The sequence below is a fragment of the Trachemys scripta genome, chromosome 4 (genome assembly GCF_013100865.1).
Source record: "Trachemys scripta elegans isolate TJP31775 chromosome 4, CAS_Tse_1.0, whole genome shotgun sequence".
Taxonomy (NCBI): domain Eukaryota; kingdom Metazoa; phylum Chordata; order Testudines; family Emydidae; genus Trachemys; species Trachemys scripta.
This window is the reverse complement of record NC_048301.1, coordinates 121493638-121519532: the sequence shown is the minus strand read 5'-3', so window position 1 is coordinate 121519532 and position 25895 is coordinate 121493638. Positions and strand designations below refer to the sequence as shown.

Genomic DNA, 25895 nt, shown 5'->3' with positions numbered 1-25895 from the left:
GAGATCTTCTAAAAACGTTAAAATGTGTTACTGGCACGCGAAACCTTAAATTAGACTGAATAAATGAAGACTCGGCACGCCACTTCTGAAAGGTTGCTTAAGTCTTCTAGCTGCCTCTGTCTCTGCTGATCTATCTAATATGGGAAGTAGTCAGGTACTACAGGCACGAATATAAAGCCCTAAGAAAGAAAGAAAACTGATAAGGGAATCTAATTTAAAAGGGAAAAGTTAGTAGAATAAAAGACAGAATTAAAGAAAATGTAATAGGACTGGTGTGAGTTTTTTAATTAGATATTAATTAATAAAAGGTATGAAAGTTTGTATGTAGAGAGGAACAGGCACAGACTGGGGGATTTTAACCCCTGTTTAGTAAAGACTTTTTCTGTTACTTTTATATAATCTTGATTTTTATTTTTATTTTTAAGTTGGAAAGCAATGTCTCTGAAATATCAGTCCCTTGTTTTTTGAGTTTGCGGGGTAAGAGGTTTTTCTGTGGGAATATATCCAAACATCCATCTAAAGGAATGGAAAGATTTGCAGAACATCAGGATAACAGGCGCTCCATGTACACAATCAAAACTGTCCGTGGGGAATAGTCCCCAACTCCGCTAATAGAGACTGGAGAGCTCAGTCTGAATATTCATTTATTTGTAGGAATGCTTTAGTGTAAATACTTGCATCCCGGTCCTGCAGTTAGCTGTCACTGTGCTCAGGGTCTGCTTGTTTGGGACAGTTGTAGGATTGGGGGGTAACATATAAATATTAAACATGAGATGTTTTGTTCTAGCTTACCAGCCTGATTCAGAGGAAGGAGGCAGTGTGATCTAGTGGAGAAAGCACTAGATGGGGACTCAAGGGATCTGGTTACAATGGGAATTATTTCGTATATTTTAAGGCCAAAAGGGATAATTATAACAATTTAGTCTCCAGCTGATAATACCACTGAACAAGGGTATAATTTATGACACTGGATTAAGGAAATCCAATGATGGATCTTTATAACCAGATGGAAATGGGAGGTGTGTTAATCACTAGTTTAACATCTGGAAGAATGTTATAAGGCAGATCCTCAGTTCTTTCTTTGGCCATGTCTATACTAGCAAGGTTACCGCACCACAGCTGTACTGATGCAGCTGTGCCGCTGTTAGATTGCTCATGTGGCCTCTCTATGCCGACGGGAGAGAGCGCTCCCTTCGACAGAATACAATCACCCCAATGAGCGGTGGTAGGTATGTTGGCGGGAGAAGCACATAGTGCTGTGCACACCACCACTTATGCCAGTGCAATGTACGTCACTCAGGGGGTGTTTTGCCAGCATACGTGGTAGTGTAGACATGGCCTTTGTAAAATTGTTGTTTTATCTGCCTGCACCTGCCGTTTGCATTTTATGTACCAGCACAGTAGATGTGGCTTTTCTTTCTCATGTGTGTTTCCTTTCTTGCTAGTTGGCTGTGGAGTCCCAACGAGGTTAAGCTTTGCTGAGCTGAGGAATGAGTATAAAAATCAGAATTACTTTTCCTTTGGGAATACTGCAAAATACACTTGTCGGCCTGGATATGGAAGAGACCCACAGCTACAACCCACTATTACATGCCTTGAAAATGGAAGGTGGTCAGAAGCACTCGAGTTCTGTAAAAGTGAATATTTTGTTTCAGTTAGAAAAAGGTCTTAAAGGCACAAGGTTGTGTCCATGCTGCAAAAATGTAACATATCTTTAAATAGTTAATAGTGACTAATAAAGCTCTCTATCTATGTCTATTCTGGGCCATTCTAAATGCCATCTTTTGGGGGACTGTTAAATATAGACAGATCTTGGGGATAATTATTGCATTGAAACAGAGAAGCCTAAACCTACCCTTGTTCTCTACCAGAGAAATCATGTGGTCATCCCAGAGAGCCGGAGAATGGCAGAGTTATTGTAACAGATGTCCTGTTTGGGTCAACCGTCAACTTCACCTGTGAAGAAGGGTAAGTTTCCGACTGTCTGAGGTGACTACTTGTGCTTACCTTGCAACTGTGGAACACAAATGGATATCCTCGTATTCCCCGAACTCCTGAAAGCAATTTACTCTTTCATACTAAAGCAGCACTCCAGCTTCTTGGCTCAATCAATATCATTTTTTTTATGCAGTGAAAGATGGATTGGAATAAGTCTCCCTCTTTTCTTCATTCATGCTCTGCCATTTATTGTACAAACTTTAGTTACAATTTGGCCAGCTGAATGCTCTGCCTGCAGGTGCTGGGTGAGCACCAACGTCTCCTGTGGAGAGTAGGATCCAAGTGACCAGGGCAAACCCTGGAATCTCTTGGATTTTACCCCTGCTTTGACATAGGAACAGTTGTTCTTCTGAATCGTTTGAAATGGCTGCCTTTCCTCAGGGCCGTGCAGAGCAGGGGCTCCATGGCTAACTTCCCATCTATCTCCAAGGACAAACCCAGCTCGGAGAGCCGTCTGAGTTAGAGCTTTGGGGATATGGTGGCAGAAGGGCTGTTGCCTGCCCCCTCCTTTTGGAAGATTAAGATTGTGCTTCAGTGGCCTGAAAAGCAGAGGGCTGCAGCTGCAGGACTGGCTGGAACGTTTGTAGGGAGTGTCACGTCTGTATTGAAAAAGGAAGAATCTCTTCTCGCATAAAGTCCCATGTCACAGAAAAGAGCCATAGCAGCTGCTGGTGCTGAATGCTAGACCCAGTTCTGCATTGTTTTATTTATATCTGTGCATATGGACCTTTGTGATGCGGTGGCTTATAGCACCTGCCTGGGTTACGACTGGCATGATTGATTATCTCAAGCTAGCCAGACCCCTGCTGGGTCTACCTGGCCCACAAAAACCTATGCACTCCAAGGCGAAAATTATAAAACCAAAATGGAGCAGGCATAATACTAACCCCCCAGCAGCCTGCCCAAAAGTGCAGATGTTACTAGTTTGCCTGTGGTTTGTGATTCCATGGCAGGGAATGTCCCTGCTGATGTGGTGAGTAGGACTTGAGGGCACAGGAAGGACCTTTGGATCCCCTGGCTCAAAGAATGCCAGCTCTTTGGGCCTACACAGGACTCTGTTCCATGGTTTAATTCTACAAGGGGCTGGGGAGTTCTGAGTTGGCAAGGAGCCTTTTCTCCTATGATTATCACTCAGTAGTTGGTAGTGTTGGTCCCCACCTGCTTTGGCTGGGGAGAAGAGCTTCCCAAATAACTGAGCTACACAGGATAACTCAAACACCAAAGGACTAGATAACAACTGTAACCCCCTCTGCCTAACTCCAGGCACCGGTTGATTGGACAGCCTTACAGACGATGTGAGATTTCTGGCCTGCGTGTTGCATGGACTGGTGAAGTTCCCATTTGTGAGCGTAAGTAAATTACAAGTGTCAGTCCAGGTGCTTACGTGGGCACTTCTGTCTCTTCTCTGCTTGCGTCTTAAATGTTAGTAAACGAGTAGGGAAGCTTTATGATCCCCACTTTAGAGAGGGAGAACTGAGAAACAGAGAGATTAAGGGATGTACCCCGGGAGATATAGGGAGTTGGTCAATAACCAGGGCCGGCTCCAGGCACCAGCCGAGCAAGCTTGTGCTTGGGGTGGCAGATTCTAAGGGGCGGCATTCCATCCAATCCTGGGGTGGCACAGCCGCCCTTTTTTTTCTTTTGGTTCGCTGCTCTGGCTGCCCTGTAGGGGGCGGCAGCACAGAGGAGGGGAGTGCCCTGCTGGGAGCGGGCTGCGCGCTCCGTCTGCCCCAGCCGGTGCGAGGTCTGCAGCAAGCCCGGCAGCCCGCATCCTTCCCTCCCCGCCGACCTTCAATTCAGCTGCAGGCAGGAACGGCGTAGAGCCCTCCCGGCAGGCGGTGCGGCGGCAAAAAAGCCAGAACTGGCCCTGTCAATAACAGAGCCAAAATTTTAATGCAGATCTCCAGGTACCTTAACCACAAGAGCATCTTGGGTTGATAGGTGTGTGTGAAGGGGTTTTTATCCCAGGAAGAAATTTCTTGATTCAAGTTCCTGACCATAAGAACTTAGTCTTTCTTTGACAACTGAGTAAATGAAAAAGGCACCGAGCTTTGTATGGCAACAGTGTTCTACCAGGATGGTTATTGGCCATTCTGTAGTTTAAATAAAATAACAGGTGTGGCTGATAGGGATTTGTATTCATCCAAAATTAGACAAGAAGCTCATTACCTACATTTCAAGGCATGCATGTGCCCTGGTAGTGCGGACACCAGTTTATTGTGCAGCAGGAAAATAGTGCGTTTTTCCGTGCTTGATTGGGATGGAACACCTTGATCTTAAAACAGTACATATTGAAGTCCCTTCCTCAATAAAGTGTTATATAAAACTCCTCCAGAAATCATGGAGATGCCACACTTCCTGTATAATAGACCAGTGGCTCTCAACCTTTCCAGATTACTGTACCCCTTTCAGCAGTCTGATTTGTCTTGCGTACCCACCCCTAAGTTACACCTCACTTCAAATCTATTTGCTTACAAAACGAGCCATAAAAATGCACAGCACACTACTACTGAAAAATTGCTTACTTTAATTTTTACCACATATAATTATAAAATAAATCAATTGGAATATAAATACTGTACTTACATTTCCGTGTATAGTATATAAAGCAGCATAAACAAGTCACTGTAGGAATTTTTAGTTTGTACTGACTTTGCTAGTGCTTTTTATGTAGCCCATTGTAAAACTAGTGCAAATATCTAGATGAATTGATTTATCATAGAATCGTAGGACTGGAAGGGACCTTGAGAGGTCATCTAGTCCAGTCCCCTGCACTCATGGCAGGACTAAGTATTATCTAGACCATTGCTGGCAGGTGTTTGTCTAACCTGCTCTTAAAAATCTCCAATAACAGAGATTCCATAACCTCCCTAGGTAATTTATTCCAGTGCTTAACCATCCTGACAGCTAGGAAGTTTTACCTAATGTCCAAGCTAAACCTCCTTTGCTGCAATTTAAGCCCATTGCTTCTTGTCCTATCCTTGGAGGTTAAGAAGAAAATTTTTTCTCCCTCCTCCTTGTAACAACCTTTAACGTTCTTGAAAACTGTTATCATGTCCTCTCTCAGTCTTCTCTTTTCCAGATTAAACAAACCAAATTTTTTCAATCTTCCCTCATAAATCATGTTTTCTAGATCTTTAATCAATTTGTTGCTCTTCTCTGGACTCTCTCCAGTTTGCCCACATCTTTCCTGAAATGTGGTGCGCACAACTGGACACAATACTCGAGATGATACCTAATCAGCACAGAGTCGAGTGGAAGAATTACTTCTCGTGTCTTGCTTACGACGCTCCTGCTAATACATCCCAGAATGATGTTCCCTTTTTTTGCAACAGTGTTACACTGTTGACTCATATTTAGCTTGTGGTCCACTATGACCCCCAATCCCTTTCCACAGTACTCCTTCCTAGGCAGTCATTTTGCCCATTTTGTATGTGTGCAACTGATTATTCCTTCCTTAGTGGAGTATTTTGTATTTCTCCTTATTGAATTTCATCCTATTTACTTCAGACCATATCTCCAGTTTGTCCAGATCATTTTGAATTTTAATCCTATTCTCCAAAGCACTTCCAACCCCTCCCAGCTTGGTATTGTCCCCAAACTTTGTAAGTGTACTCTATATGTCATTATCTAAATCATTGATGAAGATATTGAAGAGAACCGGACCCAGAATTGATCCCTGCGGGACCATACTCGTTATGTCCTTCCAGCATGTCTGTGAACCACGGACAACTACTCTCTGGGAATGGTTTTTCAACCAGTTTTGCACCCACCTTATGGTAGCTCCATCTAGGTTGCATTTCCCTAGTTTGTTTATGAGAAGGCAGGGCCAGCTCCAGGCACCAGCCAAGCAAGCTTGTGCTTGGGGTGGCAGATTCTAAGGGGCAACATTCCGTCCAGTCCTACGGTGGCACGGCCGCCCTTTTTTTTCCTTTTTTTTTTTTTTTGGTTCATCACTCCAGCCGCCCTGTAGGGGGCGACAGCACAGAGGAGGGGAGTGCCCTGCTGGGAGCGGGCTGCGTGCTCTATCTACCCCAGCCAGTGCCAGGTCTGCAGCAATCCCAGCAGCCCGCATCCTTTCCTCCCCACCGACCTTCAATTCACCTGCAGGCGGGAGCGGCGTGGAGCCGTCCCGGCAGGTGGCGCGGTGGAAGGGGCCAAGTGGCGAGTGCCCCGGGTGAAGGAAGCCCTGGCCGTCCCCCTTCTCTCTCATTCCCCCCCGCTCCCTCCGCCTCCCCCCTGCTAGTCAGGACGCACACTCCGCTGCCTGGGGCACATCTGCAGAACAGGGAGTCCCGCGAGCCAGTGTGTCCAGGGGAGGCATCCGCGAGCCGCCAAGTAAGTGGCACCGAAAGTTTGCACCCTGGCTCTGGCCGTCCTGCACTTTTTTTTTTGTTTTGTTTTTTGCTTGGGGTGGCAACAAACCCAGAGCCGGCCCTGTGAGAAGGTCATGCGACAGCGTGTCAAAAGCTTTACTAAAGTCAAGATATACCACATCTACCACTTCCACCCCATCCACAAGGCTTGTTACCCTGTCAAAGAAAGCTATCAGGTTGGTCTGACACAATTTGTTCTTGAAAAATCCATGCTGGTTGTTACTTATCGCCTTATTATCTTCTAGATGTTTGTAAATTGATTGCTTAATTATTTGATCCACTATCTTTCCGGGTACAGAAGTTAAGATGACTGGTCTGTAATTCCCTCGGTTGTCCTTATTTCCCTTTTTTATAGATGGACACTGTATTTGCCCCTTTCCAGTCTTCTGAAATCTTTCCCGTCTTCCATGACTTTTCAAAGATAATTGCTAATGGCTCAGATATCTCCTCAGTCAGCTCCTTGAGAATTCTAGGAGGCATTTCATCAGGCCCTGGTGATTTGAAGACATCTAATTTGTCCAAGTAATTTTTAACTTCTTCTTTCCCTATTTTAGCCTCTTCTGATCCTACCTCATTTTAACTGGTATTCACTATGTTAAACATTCAATCGTCACCAACCTTCCTGGTGAGAACTGAAACAAAAAAGTCATTAAGCACCTCTGCCATTTCCACATTTTCTGTTATTGTTTTTCCCCCTTCATTGAGTAAAGGTCCTATAATGTCCTTGGTCTTCCTCTTGCTGCTAATGTATTTGTAGAATGTTTTCTTGTTACCCTCTATGTCTCTAGCTAGTTTGATCTCATTTTATGCCGGCCTTTCTAATTTTGTCCGTACATACTTGTGTTATTTGTTTATATTCATCCTTTGTAATTTGACCTAGTTTCCACTTTCTGTAGAACTCTTTTTTGATTTTTAGATCATTGCAGATCTCCTGGTTAAGGCAGTGTAGTCTCTTGCCATACTTCGTCTCTTTCCTACGCGGTGGGACAGTTTGCTTTTGTGCCCTTAACAATGTCTCTTTGAAAAACTGTCAACTGTCTTCAGTTGTTTTTCCCCTTAGACTTGCTTCCCATGGGATCTTACCTACCAGCTCCCCGAGTTTGCTAAAGTCTGCCTTCTTGAAATTCATTATCTTTACCTTTATTTACCCCTGGAAGACTTCTGCATACCCCTGAGGTAACCTGTACCCCTGGTTGAGAACCACTGTACTAGGCAACCTCTGTTTTTCCGAGATATTTGGATTTGCTGGGACCGAGAAATGAAAGTAGCCCAGGAAAGGGCAGTCTCAATCTACAGGTAGAGAACAGTAGTAAGATTAGTTCCCTTACTTCTGTAAATAGCTTCTGTTATTAATCAACCATGAATCAGAAAACCAGTCTACTCATCAGTAAGATATCAAAATGTTATTAAAGCTAATGTTAAAAAAAATATATAATACATAGGTTGGGAAAAGAGTGTCTATACATCTGGGTATAGTGCTTAGATTATCCACAAATATAAATGTAGTTTTTAAAAGTCATATGATACATAGAGTACATGATCAGCAATAACCCAAATTTAGGTGAATTGATTTAACAATCCAGTTTAGATATTAGAATCCAAATACTTGGGTACATCACTCATGAAAAGTTGTACAAAGATTTCATTGTGGAAAGCAAAATATATCAATGAGTGGAGATTGTCCCTCAGTAACTGAGAATTAGGTTGGTTGTCCATTTAGAAAATAGAATGCATGAGGAAAGTATTTCAGCTACTTTCCTGACTGCGCTTCTCATCGGCACTCCAGCTCATCCCTCCTGCTATTGCCGATGTCCAGGGATGTGTTCTATGTAGATGTCCCTCGACCAACCATGAGTTGCCGCATCAGCCGAGCGTAGCATTGACCAATTCTGCATTATCTCAGCACTCTCTTGTTACTGGGTTCCCATGCGCCTAAGGCTCCAATGATCAGTGCATGTGTCTGGACAATTAGCCCTTGTCTTAGTAAGTCAGTTTGGTGAGTTATGTAACATTAGTGCCCAATCAACTCAGACATCCCTGGGCTGTCGCCTGTTGGGCTAGTACATTCCAGTGGTTTCATAGCTAGCGCACCTAGTTTTCTTTAGCAGATCAAGTAACTGGAGCTGCTTCTTTACCAGTATTGATTCTAAATATCTTGTGTCTCTCCAGGTATTCCGTGTCTTCCGCCTCCTGACATCCCCAATGGAAGGCACACTGGGGTGATAATGGATGACTTCTCTTATGGGTCATCTGTAACTTACAAATGTGACAGTGGTTACCCGCTCACTGGAGAAGCCTCTATTCACTGCACAACCAAGGACGGGCTAAACGGAGAGTGGAGTGCACGTCCCCCTCGGTGTGGAGGTGGGGTTTGAATGAGTGCAGCCCTCCCAGTTCTGCTCTTTCACGTATAGAAAGTCCAGGTTCAGGCAAACCCACAAATGTGAGACTCCAGTTAAATCCCTGCACTTAGTGTGCCTGCCCGTGGCAACATCTCCACAAGATTTCCATGATTCATGTTAGACAGAGTGAATAGCTCTAGAGCAGGGCTGAGGATTTGAGGTGGAAACTGGTACCTTTGCATGCACCCGTAGAGCAGGTCAGTTAGCAGAGCAGCGAGGCTCACACTGTATAGGAATGCTGTTAAAGGTCTTTCACCCTAGCGACAAAGGGTGACACTGGGGAATGTTAGTCAGGGAGGTGGTGGGTGTACGTTTCTAGATTGTATGCCCAGGCCGCTCTCCTAGCTCCTCTGCACCCCAAGCAGATGGCTCTAAGAAACCCTAATCCAATGATATGGGTGACCATGTATGGCACTGGGATATTTGTGTTAATTTGTTCAGGTAAGAACAGAGGGATGTGTGCTATGGTGAGGGGCTGTGTGTGCCTCGGCTGACTGTGTGTGCTGGTTGTGTAGTGTGGGCGGTTGTTCCGATTTGTGTCTGTGGGTGGCGAGGGAGTTGTGTGTGCTGTGGAGAGAGGCTACTTTGTGTGTGGTGATTGTGGTGTGTGGGTGGTTTGGAAGAACTGCAGCAGTTGGACCAAAGAATCCACTCTCTGGGCAGTCCCCTCACTCCACTGACCCATTCCAACAACAAGGGTTAACTTATTTCTGATATCACAGTGGTCTGGTGCTGTTGGCGTAGCTAGACACATAGCTTACTGTATTTTCAAAGTGGGAATAATATAGGCTAGTGAACAAGTTACAGGGTAAAGGCTAAACAAGGCTTGAGAGCTACGTAGGGTGGAGACATTTTTTTCTTCCTCTCTGGCCCTGTTTCAGCTAAAGCATTTCTTTTTCAGAGGTTAGATGCCCAGCCCCACAAATCCGGAATGGAAGAAGAGTATCTGGTGACAGACGTGTCTATTCGTATAAAGACAGTGTTACCTTTGAGTGCGATCCCGGCTACATCATGAAGGGTCACAGTCTGAGTCAGTGCCAAACTGATGACACGTGGGATCCACCTTTGCCCGTCTGTGAGCCAGGCAAGTGTCAAAACTCTGATTTGTTCGTATTATTCATCTAGAAACAGGTTTCCCTTTTGTCTGCTCTGTGAGCATCTCAAACACTAACCCAGTCTGGATCTGTCCTGCCTGATGCTCACCTCAAATCAAGAGACTTTACAGACTGATTTGAGGGGAGAGCTGGATGGTCCCAATTGTTAGGAACAGACCTAGAGGATAAGAAATGAACCAGGTTGGGGGCAGTGCTGGCAGGTCTCTGAGAGCAGTGGGGATGTCAGGTGAGTAACTTTGTCCCTTCTCACATGCATCTGATGAAGTGAGTTTTCACCCATGAAAGCTTATGCTCCAATACGTCTGTTAGTCTATAAGGTGCCACAGGACTCTTTGTCGCTTTGTCCCTTCTGTTTGCTGCAATCCTTGTGCTTTCCCACAATGCCTTTCTGGGTTATAATTCCTCAGACTGCACCAGCTGTGAGAAGTGACCCAAGTTCACACGAGCCATGGGTCTGCTGAGGGGAATTTCTGTAACTTAAAGATGAAAGCAGAGCACTTTTATCTTCCTCTGCTCAGGATCTTCATGTCTGTCCCATCTTGAAATGGGAACTGGAAGTGATTTAGAAGATGATATTCAATAATTTCTTGGTCCTCCGCAGCTTTTGCAGGTACTTCTGCTTCCTCTGCTGAATTTCACAATTAACTTGAAATTTTCATCAATTTTGAGCAGTCCTTCCAGTAATGAGACATGGATTTCACTCTTCCTTTGGATTGTGAATATGTCCCTCTCGTTCATGCATACTGAATAATCATGAACTAACGTTTGTTTTTCGCCCTGACCCTGGTCTTGCAGTCAAGCTCATTTCTATAATGGGGTGGGGACGAGAGTGTTACAAATGAGTAAAAGATTCAGAAAAGCAATAGGCCGTTAGCTCTTGCAATGTATCACACTGAATAATGAGCCTAAATTGTCCAGTGATTTATGGGGCCCAAATTGAGATGCTTAAAGGAGCCTGATATTTTTTTCTGAGTGATGAGTGTCTGCAAATTACTGTTGTGATTCTGGCTTCTCCCTTCTTGCGGAGGCATCACTTTACCATACAGAGTCTGGCGCTTGGAGCAACCCCCTCCCCCGCAATGTGAAGGTGCGTTTCTGTTCTGTTTGCTGCTTCCCTTTGCCTCGCTTCATGCGCCAGACAAAGGATTTAAATTGAGACCACAAGAGCTTTGATATAAGCCACCAATTCAGCAAATTCCACAGCTGGGGACTAAATTTCCAGTGAGAGTCCCGGGCCAAAGTCACTGCTGGCAAGAGGAGCTCATTTAATTTCAGAGGCATTGCGTCCACTTGTACCAGTGGTGAATGGTCCGGGTGTGCAGCTGGGTAATGTTCATGCTGAAAGAACTGACACAGGTGACAAGAGGACGTCAGAGTGTAGAAATACTTATGAAATTGAAGTAAAAGACTTGTCAAAGGAAATGGCTCAGTGGGTAAACTGCCCACTCCATCCCACACGTGTGTTAAAGTCTAAAGGGTTTGTTATGCTTTCCCTTTCAGCGACATGCGTAAGCCCAGAAGTGGAGAATGGCAGAACAAATGGGGTACAGCCTGCCTACAGACCCAGAGACATCATTGTGTTCGAATGCGACCCTGGTTACACCTTGAGCGGCAGCCACGAGACTCAGTGCCAAGATGATGGTAGATGGGATCCTCCTGTCCCTGTCTGTGAAAGAAGTAAGTGTGATTAAGGTTTTGATGGTGGGTTATCTTTGTTCCCATTGTGATGAGCAAGATCTGGGATGGCTGAGCATGGAGGTCAAAAGGATTTTGGGATTAGTTTGAGATCTGAAAAAGAAAATGCAAATATCTGTGTAGCTAGCCCAGTGTTTCCCATGCTCCTCTCCATAGTTTCTGGGCTTTTCCACTCTCCAAAAAGATTGCTGAAGAATTGAGTTCTGGTCAGTTTTGCCCACTTAACACCCCCCAACCCCTCTAAATTAAGGGAACCTAGAGAAGGCCCCACCTAAACAACCATCCAACCAACAAATGGTCCCAAAGTGGCAGCATTGCCAAAGTGAACACAAAATATTCAGTGGAAATAGCCTTTGAAGCCTTACTAAGATGGCTGGGAACATGTCTTTGCGTGTCAAGAAGCATCACTCAGTCATGGCGCTATATAGGTATTTGGGGGGATATGAATGAGGTGGAAGGAATGGAGGTAGGTCACTTTACCCCAGATGTGCATTAGCCTCACTGCTGTTGTGTTAGGCATGGTTCAATATGCGCATGAGGATCTTTTCCCTTCTATAGATTAGCCAGCATGAGCTCTGGTTCAGTTAAGACTCTCTTCCCTCCCTGTAGTGCTGCAATGTCCCTCTCCTCCAGCCATTGCCAATGGGAAGCCCAGAATCAGGGCCTTGGCAGTGTTCACCACTGGAACATCTGTAAATTACAGCTGTGAGCCTGGCTACTCCCTAACTGGGCAGGCATCTATTTATTGTACGGCATCTGGAACATGGAGCCCTCCTCCCCCTCGGTGTGAAGGTGCGTTTATGTTCTGTTACCTAGAACTAAGAGGAAGAAGCTTCTACCACAAGATTTAACATGAAAGACAACTTCACCAGTGCAACAGAATTAATAGCAGAGAATTTAAGCTGCATTTAATTAGACACGTGGTGAAATAAATGCTTTTGAAAATAAAGGCACTGTATGCATACTCTTCACTCCTGTGCACACGTACACAGATGTACATTTATTAGGGAAATATTGGGGAAAAAAGCATCTGTCTGAAACCCTAGGCACACTTAACATGAATCACAAAAACTGGAAACTAATATCCACGCTCCCCTCACACAGACAGACACACAAACCTCTGCCGCCAATCCCTACCCTTGCTACACGCTCAGTCAACAGAAAAGATTTGCAGTGGGTCCCCCGAAGGCCAACGGGGCTGTACTGTTTCAGAACAAGTGCAAGGAGTAGATTCCAAAGTTAGGCCCCTCACAAGGAGCTCTCCCACCAGCCCTACTCTCTGTCACTGAGAGGGATCCATCTGGGGCCTCTGTTCACCACAAGTGGAGCAGTACAGAACCTGGGGGATGTGGTTTTAGGCAATATACTGTTTGCAGTTGAGAGGTTAAAAGCAACACCATGAACTCTCCCCAGAAACCGGTAGGGAGCCAGTGCCGAGCACAGGTGCGAAGTGCCGACTGAACAGCACTGCTTGCCGGGCAGGCTGACGCCTTCTGCACCTTTTCAATTTCAGAGGTTCTCTGCATCGCCCCAGAAATCCAGCATGGAAGAAAAGTAGCTGGACGTGGACCTGTCTATAGACCCAGGGACATAGTTAGGTTTGAATGTGATCCTGGCTACACCCTGAATGGCAGCCGTCAGATTCAGTGCCTAGATGATAGAACGTGGGCTCCTCCAGTTCCAGTCTGCATACAGGGTAAGTGTGAATCAGGGTGGACTGCAGGGTAACTGAGATGATCAACATCTGGTAGGATTGTGCCTGGAGGCTAAAAAATAAAAGTTCTTTTGCATCCTGGGGTCACTTTTCAGCTGTGAATAGGGAAAATATAAATATCCATCTACCCCCTTATCTCTTGACTGTGATCGTCCATGTGATAGCTGATCGCGTGCATCCTGCCCTGCCCTGCCCTCCTGACAGACAGAGAACTGGCAATGGTCTGTCTCCCTGAGCGTCCTAACGGTGTGAATGGAAACACAAATCAACAAAACTCATCCCCCTCTCAACAAATTCTATTTTGGATTCTTAAGGCAATCAAGGGAAATTTGTAGGTACAGAAAAGTAGCAGATTGGGAAAATCTGAGTTTGCGGGTGAAGGGGGATCTAGGTAAGTGATATTTAAACCTTTTTTGGATGTGTCGCGTCACCAGTGCAATGGAGGGTTTGACATAACACATGCATTCTTGGCTTTCCCCCTCCTGCAGACCAGCCAATTTTAAGCTCTTAAACAGCATTCTTCCCCTCTCCCCCTTTAGTGTTGCCGTGTCCCCCACCTCCGGTCATTGACAGAGGGAAACACAATGCCAAGCAATTGGCAGCTTTCCCCAGTGGAACATACGTGAACTACAGCTGTGAACCCGGCTACGCCCTCCGTGGAGAGGCTTCAATCTATTGTACCACATCTGGAACTTGGAGCCACCCTTCTCCTCTATGTGAAGGTGAATGGATTTTTGGTTGGCTTCTTCCCATTGGCTGTAGGTGTGTCAGTCACCCAACAGGATTTAAAGCAAGAGAAAGCATGTTCAGACATACCAGCTAAAGTAACAAAATTCACAGCTGGGAATAGATCCCCCAGGGGGACACACAGGGCTATAATCATTGCTGGCACAAGAAGCTCAGTTGACTTCAGGGGAACTGGCAGGTGGAGAGCACGGCTCCCTGAGTGCTGCCGGACAAGATTACAGTTGAAAGGATTTATAGAAGTGTCAGCAGGAAGATGGAATAGTGTAGAAATATTAATGAAAATGAAGTTAAAGGCTCTGCAAAAGAAATGACCCTATAGACAAACTCCTACACAGACTCTTAGGGCATATCCACACATAGATGTTGCAGTGGTTTAACTAATGGTGTGAACCCAGAAACTTGCTATTATTACAAACGCAAATATATCCTTATGGGACAATTGAATTTGAAAATGTAAAGGAAGGAAGTGGCAGTGAATGCGTTCATCAGAACAGTCTGAAAGCTCACAGGGTGGTACTCTGGGTGTGTACAAACTGATAGATGCAATGAGAAGACAGTGCTCATGGTGGAGGCAGTGTGATGAGTGGTTATTTATGTTCCCACGTCTGCCATCGGTGAGGTGTGCTCGTCCTATAGCCTCAGCCGCTAAATGAGAGTAAGAGATAACTTAAGTATCTTGAGTCAATGGGCTGTTGTATCAAAGTTTGTGAAGGGCTTGGGTCCTTTGATAGATGGTGCTGTATGTGGATATTAATTCCGTTGGGTATTGCTGAACCTAGAGAGTCATATGCTTTAAGGCCAGAAGCAACTATTGTGATTCTTTAGTCTTTCGCTGACAGTACTGCTGAAAACTGGCACATTTTAGCATCCTGGGAGTATGGCAGCCCAAGGATGGATATTGGGACCAGAGGTAAACAGGACAGGTGCATATGTTGTGTTAGCTGATTAGAAAATAGAGGTTCTTGTCTCAGCAGTGAGTTTGGCCCTGTGTGTGTTGTTTTAGAGCCAGTCTCCAGCTATGGATTTTGTTGCATTAGCACCTTTGTCTGAAGGTTCTCTTTCCCTCGGCTTTAATCCTAGCGTAACACCTGGAAGAATATTTATAAAACAGATCCGCAGTTGTTTCTTTGTAACACTGTTGTTTTATCAACCTGCACCTGATGTGGTACATACCAGCACAGTAGATATGGTTCTTTTTTCTCATGTGTATTTCTTTTCTTCCTAGAGGGCTGTGGTGTCCCATCGAGGTTAAGCTTTGCTGAGCTGAAGAGCGAGTATAAAAATCAGTCTTCCTTTCCTGTTGGGAAGACTATAAACTATACTTGCCGGCCTGGATACAGTAGACACCCGCGGATGCAATCCACTATTACATGCCTTGAAAATCGAAAGTGGTCAGAAGCATTTGAGTTCTGTAAAAGTGAATATCTTCATGGATTTTGTTTCTATTGTTCAATAAAGATCTTAGAGGCACTAGGTTGTGTCCACGCTGCAAAATGTAACATGTCCTTAAATAGTTAATAGTGGCTAGTAAAGTTCTCTAGCTGTGCCTATTCCGGGCCTTTCTAAATGCCTTCTTCGTGGGGAGTGTTAAATATGGACAGTTTCTGGGGATAATTGTTGCATTGAAAGAGAGAAGTCTAATCCTAGCCTTGTTTTCTACCAGTGAAATCGTGTGGTCATCCCGGAGAGCCGGAGAATGGCAGAGTTATTATAACAGATCTCCTCTTTGGGTCAACCGTCAACTTCACCTGTGAAGAAGGGTAAGTTTCAGACTGCCTGAGTTGACTACTTGTGCCTAGCTTAGAGCTGTAAAACATAAGTGGATATCCTCATATTCCCCCAACTCCTGGTTTACTCTTCCATACTAAAGCAGCACTCCATCTTCTTGGCTCAATCAATATCCTGTTATTATGCAGGGAAAGATGGATTGGCATAAGTCTCCCTCTTTTCTTCATTCATGCTCTGCCATTTATTGTACAAACTTTAGTTACAATTTTGCCAGCTGAATGCTCTGCCTGCAGGTGCTGGGTGAGCACAAACGTCTCCTGTGGAGAGTAGGATCCAAGTGACCAGGGAAAACCCTGGAATCTCTTGGATTTTACCCCTGCTTTGACATGGGAACAGTTGTTCTTCTGAATCATTTGAAATGGCTGCCTTTCCTCAGGGCCGTGCAGAGCAGGGGCTCCATGGCTAACTTCCCATCTATCTCCAAGGACAAACCCAGCTCGGAGAGCCGTCTGAGTTAGAGCTTTGGGGATATGGTGGCAGAAGGGCTGTTGCCTGCCCCCTCCTTTGAAAGATTGAGACTGTACTTCAGTGGCCTGAAAAGCAGAGGGCTGCAGCTGCAGGACTGGCTGGAACGTTTGAAGGGAGTGTCACGTCTGTGTTGAAAAAGGAAGAATCTCTTCTCGCATAAAGTCCCATGTCACAGAAAAGAGCCATAGCAGCTGCTGGTGCTGAACTCTAGACCCAGTTCTACATTGTTTTATTCAACAATATCTGTGCATATGGACCTGTGTGATGCGGTGGCTTATAGCACCTGCATGGGTTACGACTGGCATGATTGATTATCTCAAGCTAGCCAGACCCCTGCTGGGTCTTCCTGGCCCACAAAAACTTATCCACTCCAACACGAAAATTATAAAACCAAAATGGAGGCGGTATAATACTAACCCCCCAGCAGCCTGCCCAAAAGTGCAGATGTTACTAGTTTGCCTGTGGTTTGTGATTCCATGGCAGGGAATGTCCCTGCTGATGTGGTGAGGAAGACTTGAGGGCACAGGAAGGACCTTTGGATCCCCTGGCTCAAAGAATGCCAGCTCTTTGGGCCTACATAGGACTCTGTTCCATGGTTTAATTCTACAAGGGGCTGGGGGCAGGGGTAGCTCCAGGCACCAGCGCACCAAGAGCGTGCCTGGGGCAGCAAGCCACGGGGAGCAGCTTGCTGGCCACTATGAGGGCGGTAGCCAGGCTGCCTTCAGTGGCATGCCTGCAGGAGGTCCACCGGTCCTGCAGCTTCGGCGGCAATTCGGTGGTGGGTACGCCGAAGGCATGGAACCAGCGGACCTCCCACAGGCATGCCGCCGAAGGCTGTCTCACTGCCGTGCTTGGGGTGGCAAAACACATAAAGCCGCCCCTGGCTGGGGAGTTCTGAGTTGGCACGGAGCCTTTTTTCCAGTGATCATCACTCAGTAGTCGGTGGTGTTGGTCCCCACCTGCTGTGGCTGGGGAGAAGAGCTTCCCAAATAACTGAGCTTCACAGGATAACTCATACACCAAAGGAATAGATAACAACTGTAACCCCCTCTGCCTAACTCCAGGCACCGGTTGATTGGACAGCCTTTCAGACGGTGTGAGATTTCTGGCCTGCGTGTTGCATGGAGTGGTGAAGTTCCCATTTGTGAGCGTAAGTAAATTACAAATGTCTGTCAAGGTGCTTATTTGGGCACTTCTGTCTCTTATCTGCTTGCCTCTTAAATGTTAATAAATGGGGAGGGAAGCTTTATGATCCCCACTTTAGAGTGGGAGAACTGAGAAACAGAGAGATTAAGGGATGTACTCTGGGTGATATAGAGAGTTGGTCAATAACAGAGCCAAAATTTTAATCCAGATCTCCAGATCCCAGGTACCTTAACCACAAGAGCCTCTTGCGTTGATAGGTGTGTGTGAAGGGGTTTTTATCCCAGGAAGAAGTTTCTTGTTTCAAGTTCCTGACCATAAGAACTTAGTCTTTCTTTGACAACTGAGTAAATGAAAAAGGCACCGAGCTTGGTATGGCAACAATGTTCTACCAGGATGGTTATTGGCCATTTTGTATTTTTAAATAAAGTAACAGGTGTGCCTGATAGGGATTTGTATTAATCCAAAATTAGACAAGAAGCTCATTACCTGCACTTCAAGGCATGCATGTGCCCTGGTAGTGCGGACACCAATTTATTGTGCAGCAGGAAAATAGTGCGTTTTTCCATGCTTGATTGGGATGGAACACCTTGATCTTAAAACAGTACATATTGAAATCCCTTCCTCAAAAGAGTATTATATAAAACTCCTCCAGAAAGCGTGGAGATGCCACACTTCCTGTATATTTAGGCCAACTTTTCCAGATTACTGTACCCCTTTCAGCCATCTGATTTGTCTTACATACCCCTAAGTCACACCTCTCTTCAAATCTACTTGCTTACAAAATGAGCCATAAAAATACACAGCACACTTCTACTGAAAAATTGCTTACTTTCTATTTTTTACCACACATAATTATAAAATAAATCAATTGGAATATAAATATTATACTTACATTTCAGTGTATAGTACACAGAGAGCAGTATAAACAAGTCATTGTATGAAATGTTAGTTTGTACTGACTTTGCTGGTGCTTTTTATGTAGCCTGTTGTAAAACTAGGCAAATATTTAGATGAGTTGATTTATCATAGAATCATAGGACTGGAAGGGACCTTGAGAGGTCATCTAGTCCCGTCCCCTGCACTCATGGCAGGACTAAGTATTATCTAGACCATTCCTGGCAGGTGTTTGTCTAACCTGCTCTTAAAAATCCCCAATGACAGAGATTCCATAACCTCCTTTAGGCAATTTATTCCAGTGCTTAACCACCCTGATAGGAAGTTTTACCTAATGTCCAACCTAAACCTCCCTTGCTGCAATTTAAGCCCATTGCTTCTTGTCCTATCCTCAGAGGTTAAGAAGAACAATTTTTCTCCCTCCTCTTTGTAACAACCTTTTACGTACTTGAAAACTGTTATCATGTCCCCTCTGTCTTCTCTTTTTCCAGATTAAACAAACCCAATTTTTTTCAATCTTCCCTCATAGGTCATGTTTTTTAGATCTTTAATCATTTTTAGCGACAAAGAATCCTGTGGCACCTTATAGACTAACAAACGTATTGGAGCATAAGCTTTCACCCACGAAAGATCCAGACTAACACAGATACCCCCCTGATACTTAATCATTTTTGTTGCTCTTCTCTGGACTCTCTCCAATTTGGCCACATCTTTCCTAAAATGTGGTGTGCAGAACTGGACACAATACTCGAGTTGATACCTAATCACCACAGTAGGGTGGAAGAATTACTTCAAGTGTCTTGCTTACAACACTCCTGCTAATACATCCCAGAATGATGTTCACTTTTTTGGCAACAGTGTTACACTGTTGACTCATTTTTAGCTTGTGGTCCACTATGACCCCCAGATCCCTTTCCACAGTACTCCTTCCTAGGCAGTCACTTCCCATTTTGTATGTGTGCAACTGATTGTTCCTTCCTAAGTGGAGTACTTTGCATTTGTCCTTATTGAATTTCAACCTATTTACTTCAGACCATTTCTCCAGATTTTGCAGATCATTTTGAATTTTAATCCTATCCTCCAAAGCACTTCCAACCCCACCCAGCTTGGTATCGTCCGCAAACTTTATAAGTGTACTCTCTGTGTCATTATCTAAATAATTGATGAAGATATTGAAGAGAACCAGACCCAGAATTGATCTCTGCGGGACGCCACTCATTATGCCCTTCCAGCATGACTGTGAACCACTGACAACTACTCTATGGGAACGGTTTTCCAATCAGTTTTGCACCCACCTTATGGTAGCTCCATCTAGGTTGCATATCCCTAGTTTGTTTATGAGAAGGTCATGCGAGAGAGTGTCAAAAGCTTTACTGAAGTCCAGATATACCACGTCTACCACTTCCACCTCATTCACAAGGCTTGTTACCTTCAAAGAAAGCTATTGGGTTGGATTGACATGATTTGTTCTTGACAAATCCATGCTGGCTGTGACTTATCACCTTATTATCTTCTAGATGTTGGCAAATTGATTGCTTAATTATTTGCTCCATTATCTTTCAGGGTACAGAAGTTAAGCTTACTGGTCTGTAATTTCCTGGATTGTCCTTATTTCCCTTTTTCTAGATGGACACTGTATTTGCCCCTTTCCAATCTTCTGGAATCTCTCCCGTCTTCCATGACTTTTCAAAGATAATTGCTAATGGCTCAGATATCTCCTCAGTCAGCTCCTTGAGAATTCTAGGATGAATTTCATCAGGCCCTGGTGACTTGAAGACATTTAATTTGTCCAAGTAATTTTTAACTTCTTCTTTCCCTATTTTAGCCTCTTCTGATCCTACCTCATTTTCACTGGTATTCACTATGTTAGATGTTCAATCGCCACTAACCTTCGTGGTGAAAACCGAAACAAAGAAGTCATTAAGTACCTCTGTCATTTCCACATTTTCTGTTATTGTTTCCCCCCTTCATTGAGTAACAATCCTATCCTGTCCTTGGTCTTCCTCTTGCTGCTAATGTATTTGTAGAATGTTTTCCTCTTACCCTTTATGTCTCTAGCTAGTCTGATCTCATTTTATGCTGGCCTTTCTAATTTTGTCCGTACATACTTGTGTTATTTGTTTATATTCATCCTTTGTAATTTGACCTAGTTTCCACTTTCTGTAGGACTCTTTTTTGATTTTTAGATCATTGAAGATCTCCTGGTTAAGGCAGGGTAGTCTCTTGCCATACTTCGTCTCTTTCCTACGCGGTGGGACAGTTTGCTCTTGTGCCCTTAATAATGTCTCTTTGAAAAACTGTCAACTGTCTTCAGTTGTTTTTCCCCTTAGACTTACTTCCCATGGGATCTTACCTACCAGCTCCCTGAGTTTGCTAAAGTCTGCCTTCTTGAAATCCATTATCTTTATCTTTATTTACCCCTGGAAGACTTCTGCGTACCCCCAAGGGTACCTGTGACCCTGGCTGAGAACCACTGTAGTAGGCAACCTCTGTTTCTCAGAGACATTTGGATTTGCTGGGACCGAGAAGTGAAAGTAGCCCATGAAAGGGCAGTCTGAAACTACAGGTAGAGAACAGTAGTAAGATAAATTCCCTTACTTCTGTGAATAGTTTCTGTTGTTAATCAATGATGAATCAGAAAACCAGTCTACTCATCAGTAAGACATAAAAATGTTATTAAAGCTACTTTTTAAAAAATTATATAATACTTAGGTTGGAAAAAGTGTCTGTACATCTGGGTATAGTGCTTAGATTATCCACAAATATAAAGTTAGTTTTAAAAAGTCATATGATACATAGAGTATATGATCAGCAATAACCCAAATTTAGGTGAATTGATTTAACAATCCAGTTTAGATATTAGAATACAAATACATCACTTATGAAAGTTGTACAGAGATTTGGTTGTGGAATGCAAAATATATCAATGGGTGGAGATTGTCCCTCAGTAACTGAGAATTAGGTTGGTTGTCCATTTAGAAAATACAATGCATGAGGAAAGTATTTCAGTTACTTTCCTGACTGCGCTTCTCATCGGCACTCCAGCTCATCCCTCCTGCTATTGCCGATGTCCAGTGATGTGTTCTATGTAGATGTTCCTCGACCAACCATGAGTTGCCGCATCAGCTGAGCGTAGCATTGACCAATTCTGCATTATCTCAGCACTCTCTTGTTACTGGGTTCCCATGCGCCTAAGGCTGCGATGATCAGTGCATGTGTCTGGACAATTAGCCCTTGTCTTAGTAAGTCAGTTTGGTGAGTTATGTAACATCAGTGCCCAATCAACTCAGACATCCCTGGGCCGTCGCCTATTGGGCTAGTACATTCCAGTGGTTTCATAGCTAGTTTTCTTTAGCAGATCAAGTAACTGGAGCTGCTTCTTTACCAGTGTTGATTCTAAGTATCTTGTGTCTCTCCAGGTATTCTGTGTCTTCCGCCTCCTGACATTCCCAATGGAAGGCACACTGGACTGATAATGGATGGCTTCTCTTATGGGTCATCTGTAACTTACAAATGTGACAGTGGTTTCCCACTCACTGGAGACGCCTCTATTCACTGCACAACCAAGGACGGGCTAAACGGAGAGTGGAGTGCGCGTCCCCCTCGGTGTGGAGGTGGGGTTTGAATGAGTACAGCCCTCCCAGTTCTGCTCTTTCACGTATAGAAAGTCCAGGTTCAGGCAAACCCACAAATGTGAGACTCCAGTTAAATCCCTGCACTTAATGTGCCTGCCTGTGGCAACATCTCCACAAGATTTCCATGATTCATGTTAGACAGAGTGAATAGCTCTAGAGCAGGGCTGAGGATTTGAGGTGGAAACTGGTACCTTTGGATGCACCCGTAGAGCAGGTCAGTTAGCAGAGCAGCTGGGCTCACACTGTATAGGAATGCTGTTAAAGGTCTTTTGCCCTAGCAGCAAAGGGTGACACTGGGGAATGTTAGTCAGGGAGGTGATGGGTGTACGTTTCTAGATTGCATGCCCAGGCCGCTCTCCTAGCTGCTCTGCACCCCAAGCAGATGGCTTTAAGAAACCCTAATCCAATGATGTGGGCGACCACGTATGGCACTGGGATATTTGTGTTAACTTCTGCAGGTAGGAACTGAGGGATGTGTGCTATGGTGAGGGGCTGTGTGTGCCTGGGCTGACTGTGTGTGCTGGTTGTGTTGTGTGGGCGGTTGTTCCGATTTGTGTCTGTGGGTGGCGAGGGAGCGGTGTGTGCTGCAGGGTGAGGCTATTTTGTGTGTAATGTGTGGGTGGTTTCGAAGAACTGCAGCAGTTGGGCAAAATAATCCACTCCCTGGGCAGTCCCCTCACTCCACTGACCCATTCCAACAACAAGGGTTAACTTATTTCTGATATCACAGTGGTCTGGCGCTGTTGGCGTAGCTAGACACATAGCTTACTGTATTTTCAAAGTGGGAATAATATAGGCTAGTGCAACAAGTTACAGGGTAAAGGCTAAACAAGGCTTGAGAGCTGCGTAGGGTGGAGACATTTTTTTTTTTCTCTCTGGCCCTGTTTCAGCTAAAGCGTTTCTTTTTCAGAGGTTAGATGCCCAGCCCCACAAATCCGGAATGGAAGAAGAGTATCTGGTGACAGACATGTCTATTCTTATAAAGACACTGTTACCTTTGAGTGCGATCCCGGCTACACCATGAAGGGTCACAGTCTGAGTCAGTGCCAAACTGATGATACGTGGGATCCACCTTTGCCCATCTGTGAGCCAGGCAAGTGTCAGAACTCTGATTTGTTCGTATTATGCATCTAGAAAAAGGTTTCCCTTTTGTCTCCTCTGTGAGCATCTCCAGTCTGGATCTGTCCTGCATGATGCTCACTTCAAATCAAGAGACTTTACAGACTGATTTGAGGGGAGAGCTGGATGGTCCCAATTGTTAGGAATAGACCTAGAGGATAAAAAATGAACCAGGTTGGGGGCAGAGCTGGCAGGGCTCTGAGAGCAGTGGGGATGCCAGGAGAGTAACTTTGTCCCTTCTCACATGCATCTGACAAAGTGAGTTTTCACCCACGAAAGCTTATGCTCCAATACGTCTGTTAGTCTATTAGGTGCCACAGGACTCTTTGTCCCTTTGTCCCTTCTGTTTGCTGCAATCCTTGTGCTTTCCCACAATGCCTTTCTGGGTTATAATTCCTCAGACTGCACCAGCTGTGAGAAGTGACCCAAGTTCACACGAGCCATGGGTCTGCTGAGGGGAATTTCTGTAACTTAAAGATGAAAGCAGAGCACTTTTATCTTCCTCTGCTCAGGATCTTCATGTCTGTCCCATCTTGAAATGGGAACTGGAAGTGATTTAGAAGATGATATTCAATAACTTCTTGGTCTTCCGCAGCTTTTGCACGTGGTATTTCTGCTTCCTCTGCTGAATTTCACAATTAACTTGAAATTTTTATCAATTTTGAGCAGTCCTTCCAGTAATGAGACATGGTTTTCACTCTTCCTTTGGAGGTGGACTATGCCCCTCTCATTCCTGCATACTGAATAATCATGAACTAACTTTCGTTTTCCCCCTGACCCTGGTCTTGCAGTCAAGCTCATTTCTATAATGGGGTGGGGATGAAAGTGTTACAAATGAGTTAAAGATTCATAAAAAACAATAGGCCGTTAGCTCTTGCAATGTAAGACACTTAATAGTGAGCCTAAATTGTCCAGTGATTCTTGGATGCCCAAATTAGATGCTTAAAGGAGCCTGATATTAATTCTGGGTGATGAGTGTCTGTAAATTACCGTTGTGATCCTGACTACTCCCTTCTTGGGGAGACATCACTTCACCGTACAGTGTCTGGAGCTTGGAGCAACCCCCCTCCCCACAGTGTGAAGATGCATTTCTGTTCTGTTTGCTACTTCCCTTTCCCTCACTCGGCGCGTCAGACACATAAAAGGATTGAAATTCAGACCACAAGAACTTTGATATAAGCCACCAATTCAGCAAATTCCGCAGCCGGGGATTAAACTTCCAGTGAGAGACACGGGCCAAAGTCAGTTCAAACTACAGTGGAATTACATCCACTTGTACCAGTGGTGAATGGCTCTGTGTGTGCAGCTGGGTAATGTTCATGAAAGAACTGACACAGGTGACAAGAGGATGTCAGAGTGTAGAAATATTTATGAAATTGAAGTAAAAGGCTTGTCAAAGGAAATGACTCAGTGGGTAAACTGTCCATTCCATCCCACATGTGCGTTAAAGTCTAAAGGGTTTGTTATGCTTTCCCTTTCAGCGACATGCATGATCCCAGAAGTGGAGAATGGAAGAACCAATGGGGTACAGCCTGCCTATGGACCCAGAGACATAGTTGTGTTCGAATGTGACCCTGGTTTCACCTTAAGGGGCAGCCCCGAGACTCAATGCCAAGATGATGGTAGATGGGATCCTCCTGTCCCTATCTGTGAAAGAAGTAAGTGTGATTAAGGTTTTGATAGTGGGTTATCTTTGATCCCATTGTGATGAGTAAGATCTGGGCTGGCTGAGTGTGGGAACTTAGAATTAAGGGAACTTAGAGAAGGCCCCACCTAAACAACCATCCAACCAGTGAATGGTCCCAAAGTGGCAGCATTGCCAAAGTAAACATAAAATATACAGTGGAAATAGCCTTTGAATCCTTACTAAGATGGCTGGGAACATGTCGGTGGGTGTCAAGAAGTATCACTCAGTCATGGCGCTATATAGGTATTTGGGGGGATGTGAATGAGGTGGAAGGAATGGAGGTACGTCACTTTATCCCAGGTGTGCATTAGCCTCACTGCTGTTGTGTTGGGCATGATTCAATATGCGCCTGAGGATCTTTTCCCTTCTATAGATTAGCCAGCATGAGCTCTGGTTCAGTGAAGACTCTCTTCCCTCCCTGTAGTGCTGCAGTGTCCCTCTCCTCCAGCCATTGCCAATGGGAAGCCCAGCATCAGGGCCTTGGCAGTGTTCACCACTGGAACATCTGTAAATTACAGCTGTGAGCCCGGCTACTCCCTAACTGGGCAGGCATCTATTTATTGTACGGCATCTGGAACATGGAGCCCTCCTCCCCCTCGGTGTGAAGGTGCGTTTATGTTCTGTTACCTAGAACTAAGAGGAAGAAGCTTCTACCACAAGATTTAACATGAAAGACAACTTCACCAGTGCCACAGAATTAATAGCAGAGAATTTAAGCTGCATTTAATTAGACACGTGGTGAAATAAATGCTTTTGAAAATAAAGGCACTGTATGCACACTCTTCACTCCTGTGCACACGTACACAGATGTATATTTATTAGGGAAATATTGGGGAAAAAAGCATCTGTCTGAAACCCTAGGCACACTTGACATGAATTACAAAAACTGGAAACTAATATCCATGCTCCCCTCACACAGACAGACACACAAACCTCTGCCACCAATCCCTACCCTTGCTACATGCTCAGTCAACAGAAAAGATTTGCAGTGGGTTCCCCCAAGGCCAACGGGGCTGTACTGTTTCAGAACAATTGCAAGAGTAGATTCCAAAGTGAGGCCCCTCACAAGGAGCTCTCCCACCAGTCCTACTCTCTGACACTGAGAGGGATC

General features: G+C 44.7%; 2 protein-coding genes across 2 annotated transcripts in view; both read left to right on the top strand.

Annotated features, from left to right (window-relative positions):
- Positions 1–1155: 1155 nt before the first annotated feature.
- Positions 1156–10321, top strand: LOC117876534 (C4b-binding protein alpha chain-like). Its single transcript, XM_034768796.1, has 7 exons — positions 1156–1225; positions 1446–1637; positions 1872–1968; positions 3262–3347; positions 8544–8738; positions 9678–9860; positions 10299–10321. The coding sequence occupies exons 1-7, from the start codon at positions 1156–1158 to the stop codon at positions 10319–10321; spliced, it is 846 nt and encodes a 281-aa protein (XP_034624687.1).
- A 1148-nt stretch (positions 10322–11469) lies between these two features.
- The window catches only part of LOC117876533 (complement receptor type 2-like), a 74397-nt gene continuing 59971 nt past the window's right edge, over positions 11470–25895 (top strand). Inside the window, exons 1-2 of the mRNA XM_034768795.1 lie at positions 11470–11568; positions 25209–25391. Coding sequence (XP_034624686.1) covers position 11568; positions 25209–25391 — 184 coding nt within the window. The 5' untranslated portion in view covers positions 11470–11567. The remainder of the gene's footprint in view (positions 11569–25208; positions 25392–25895) is intronic.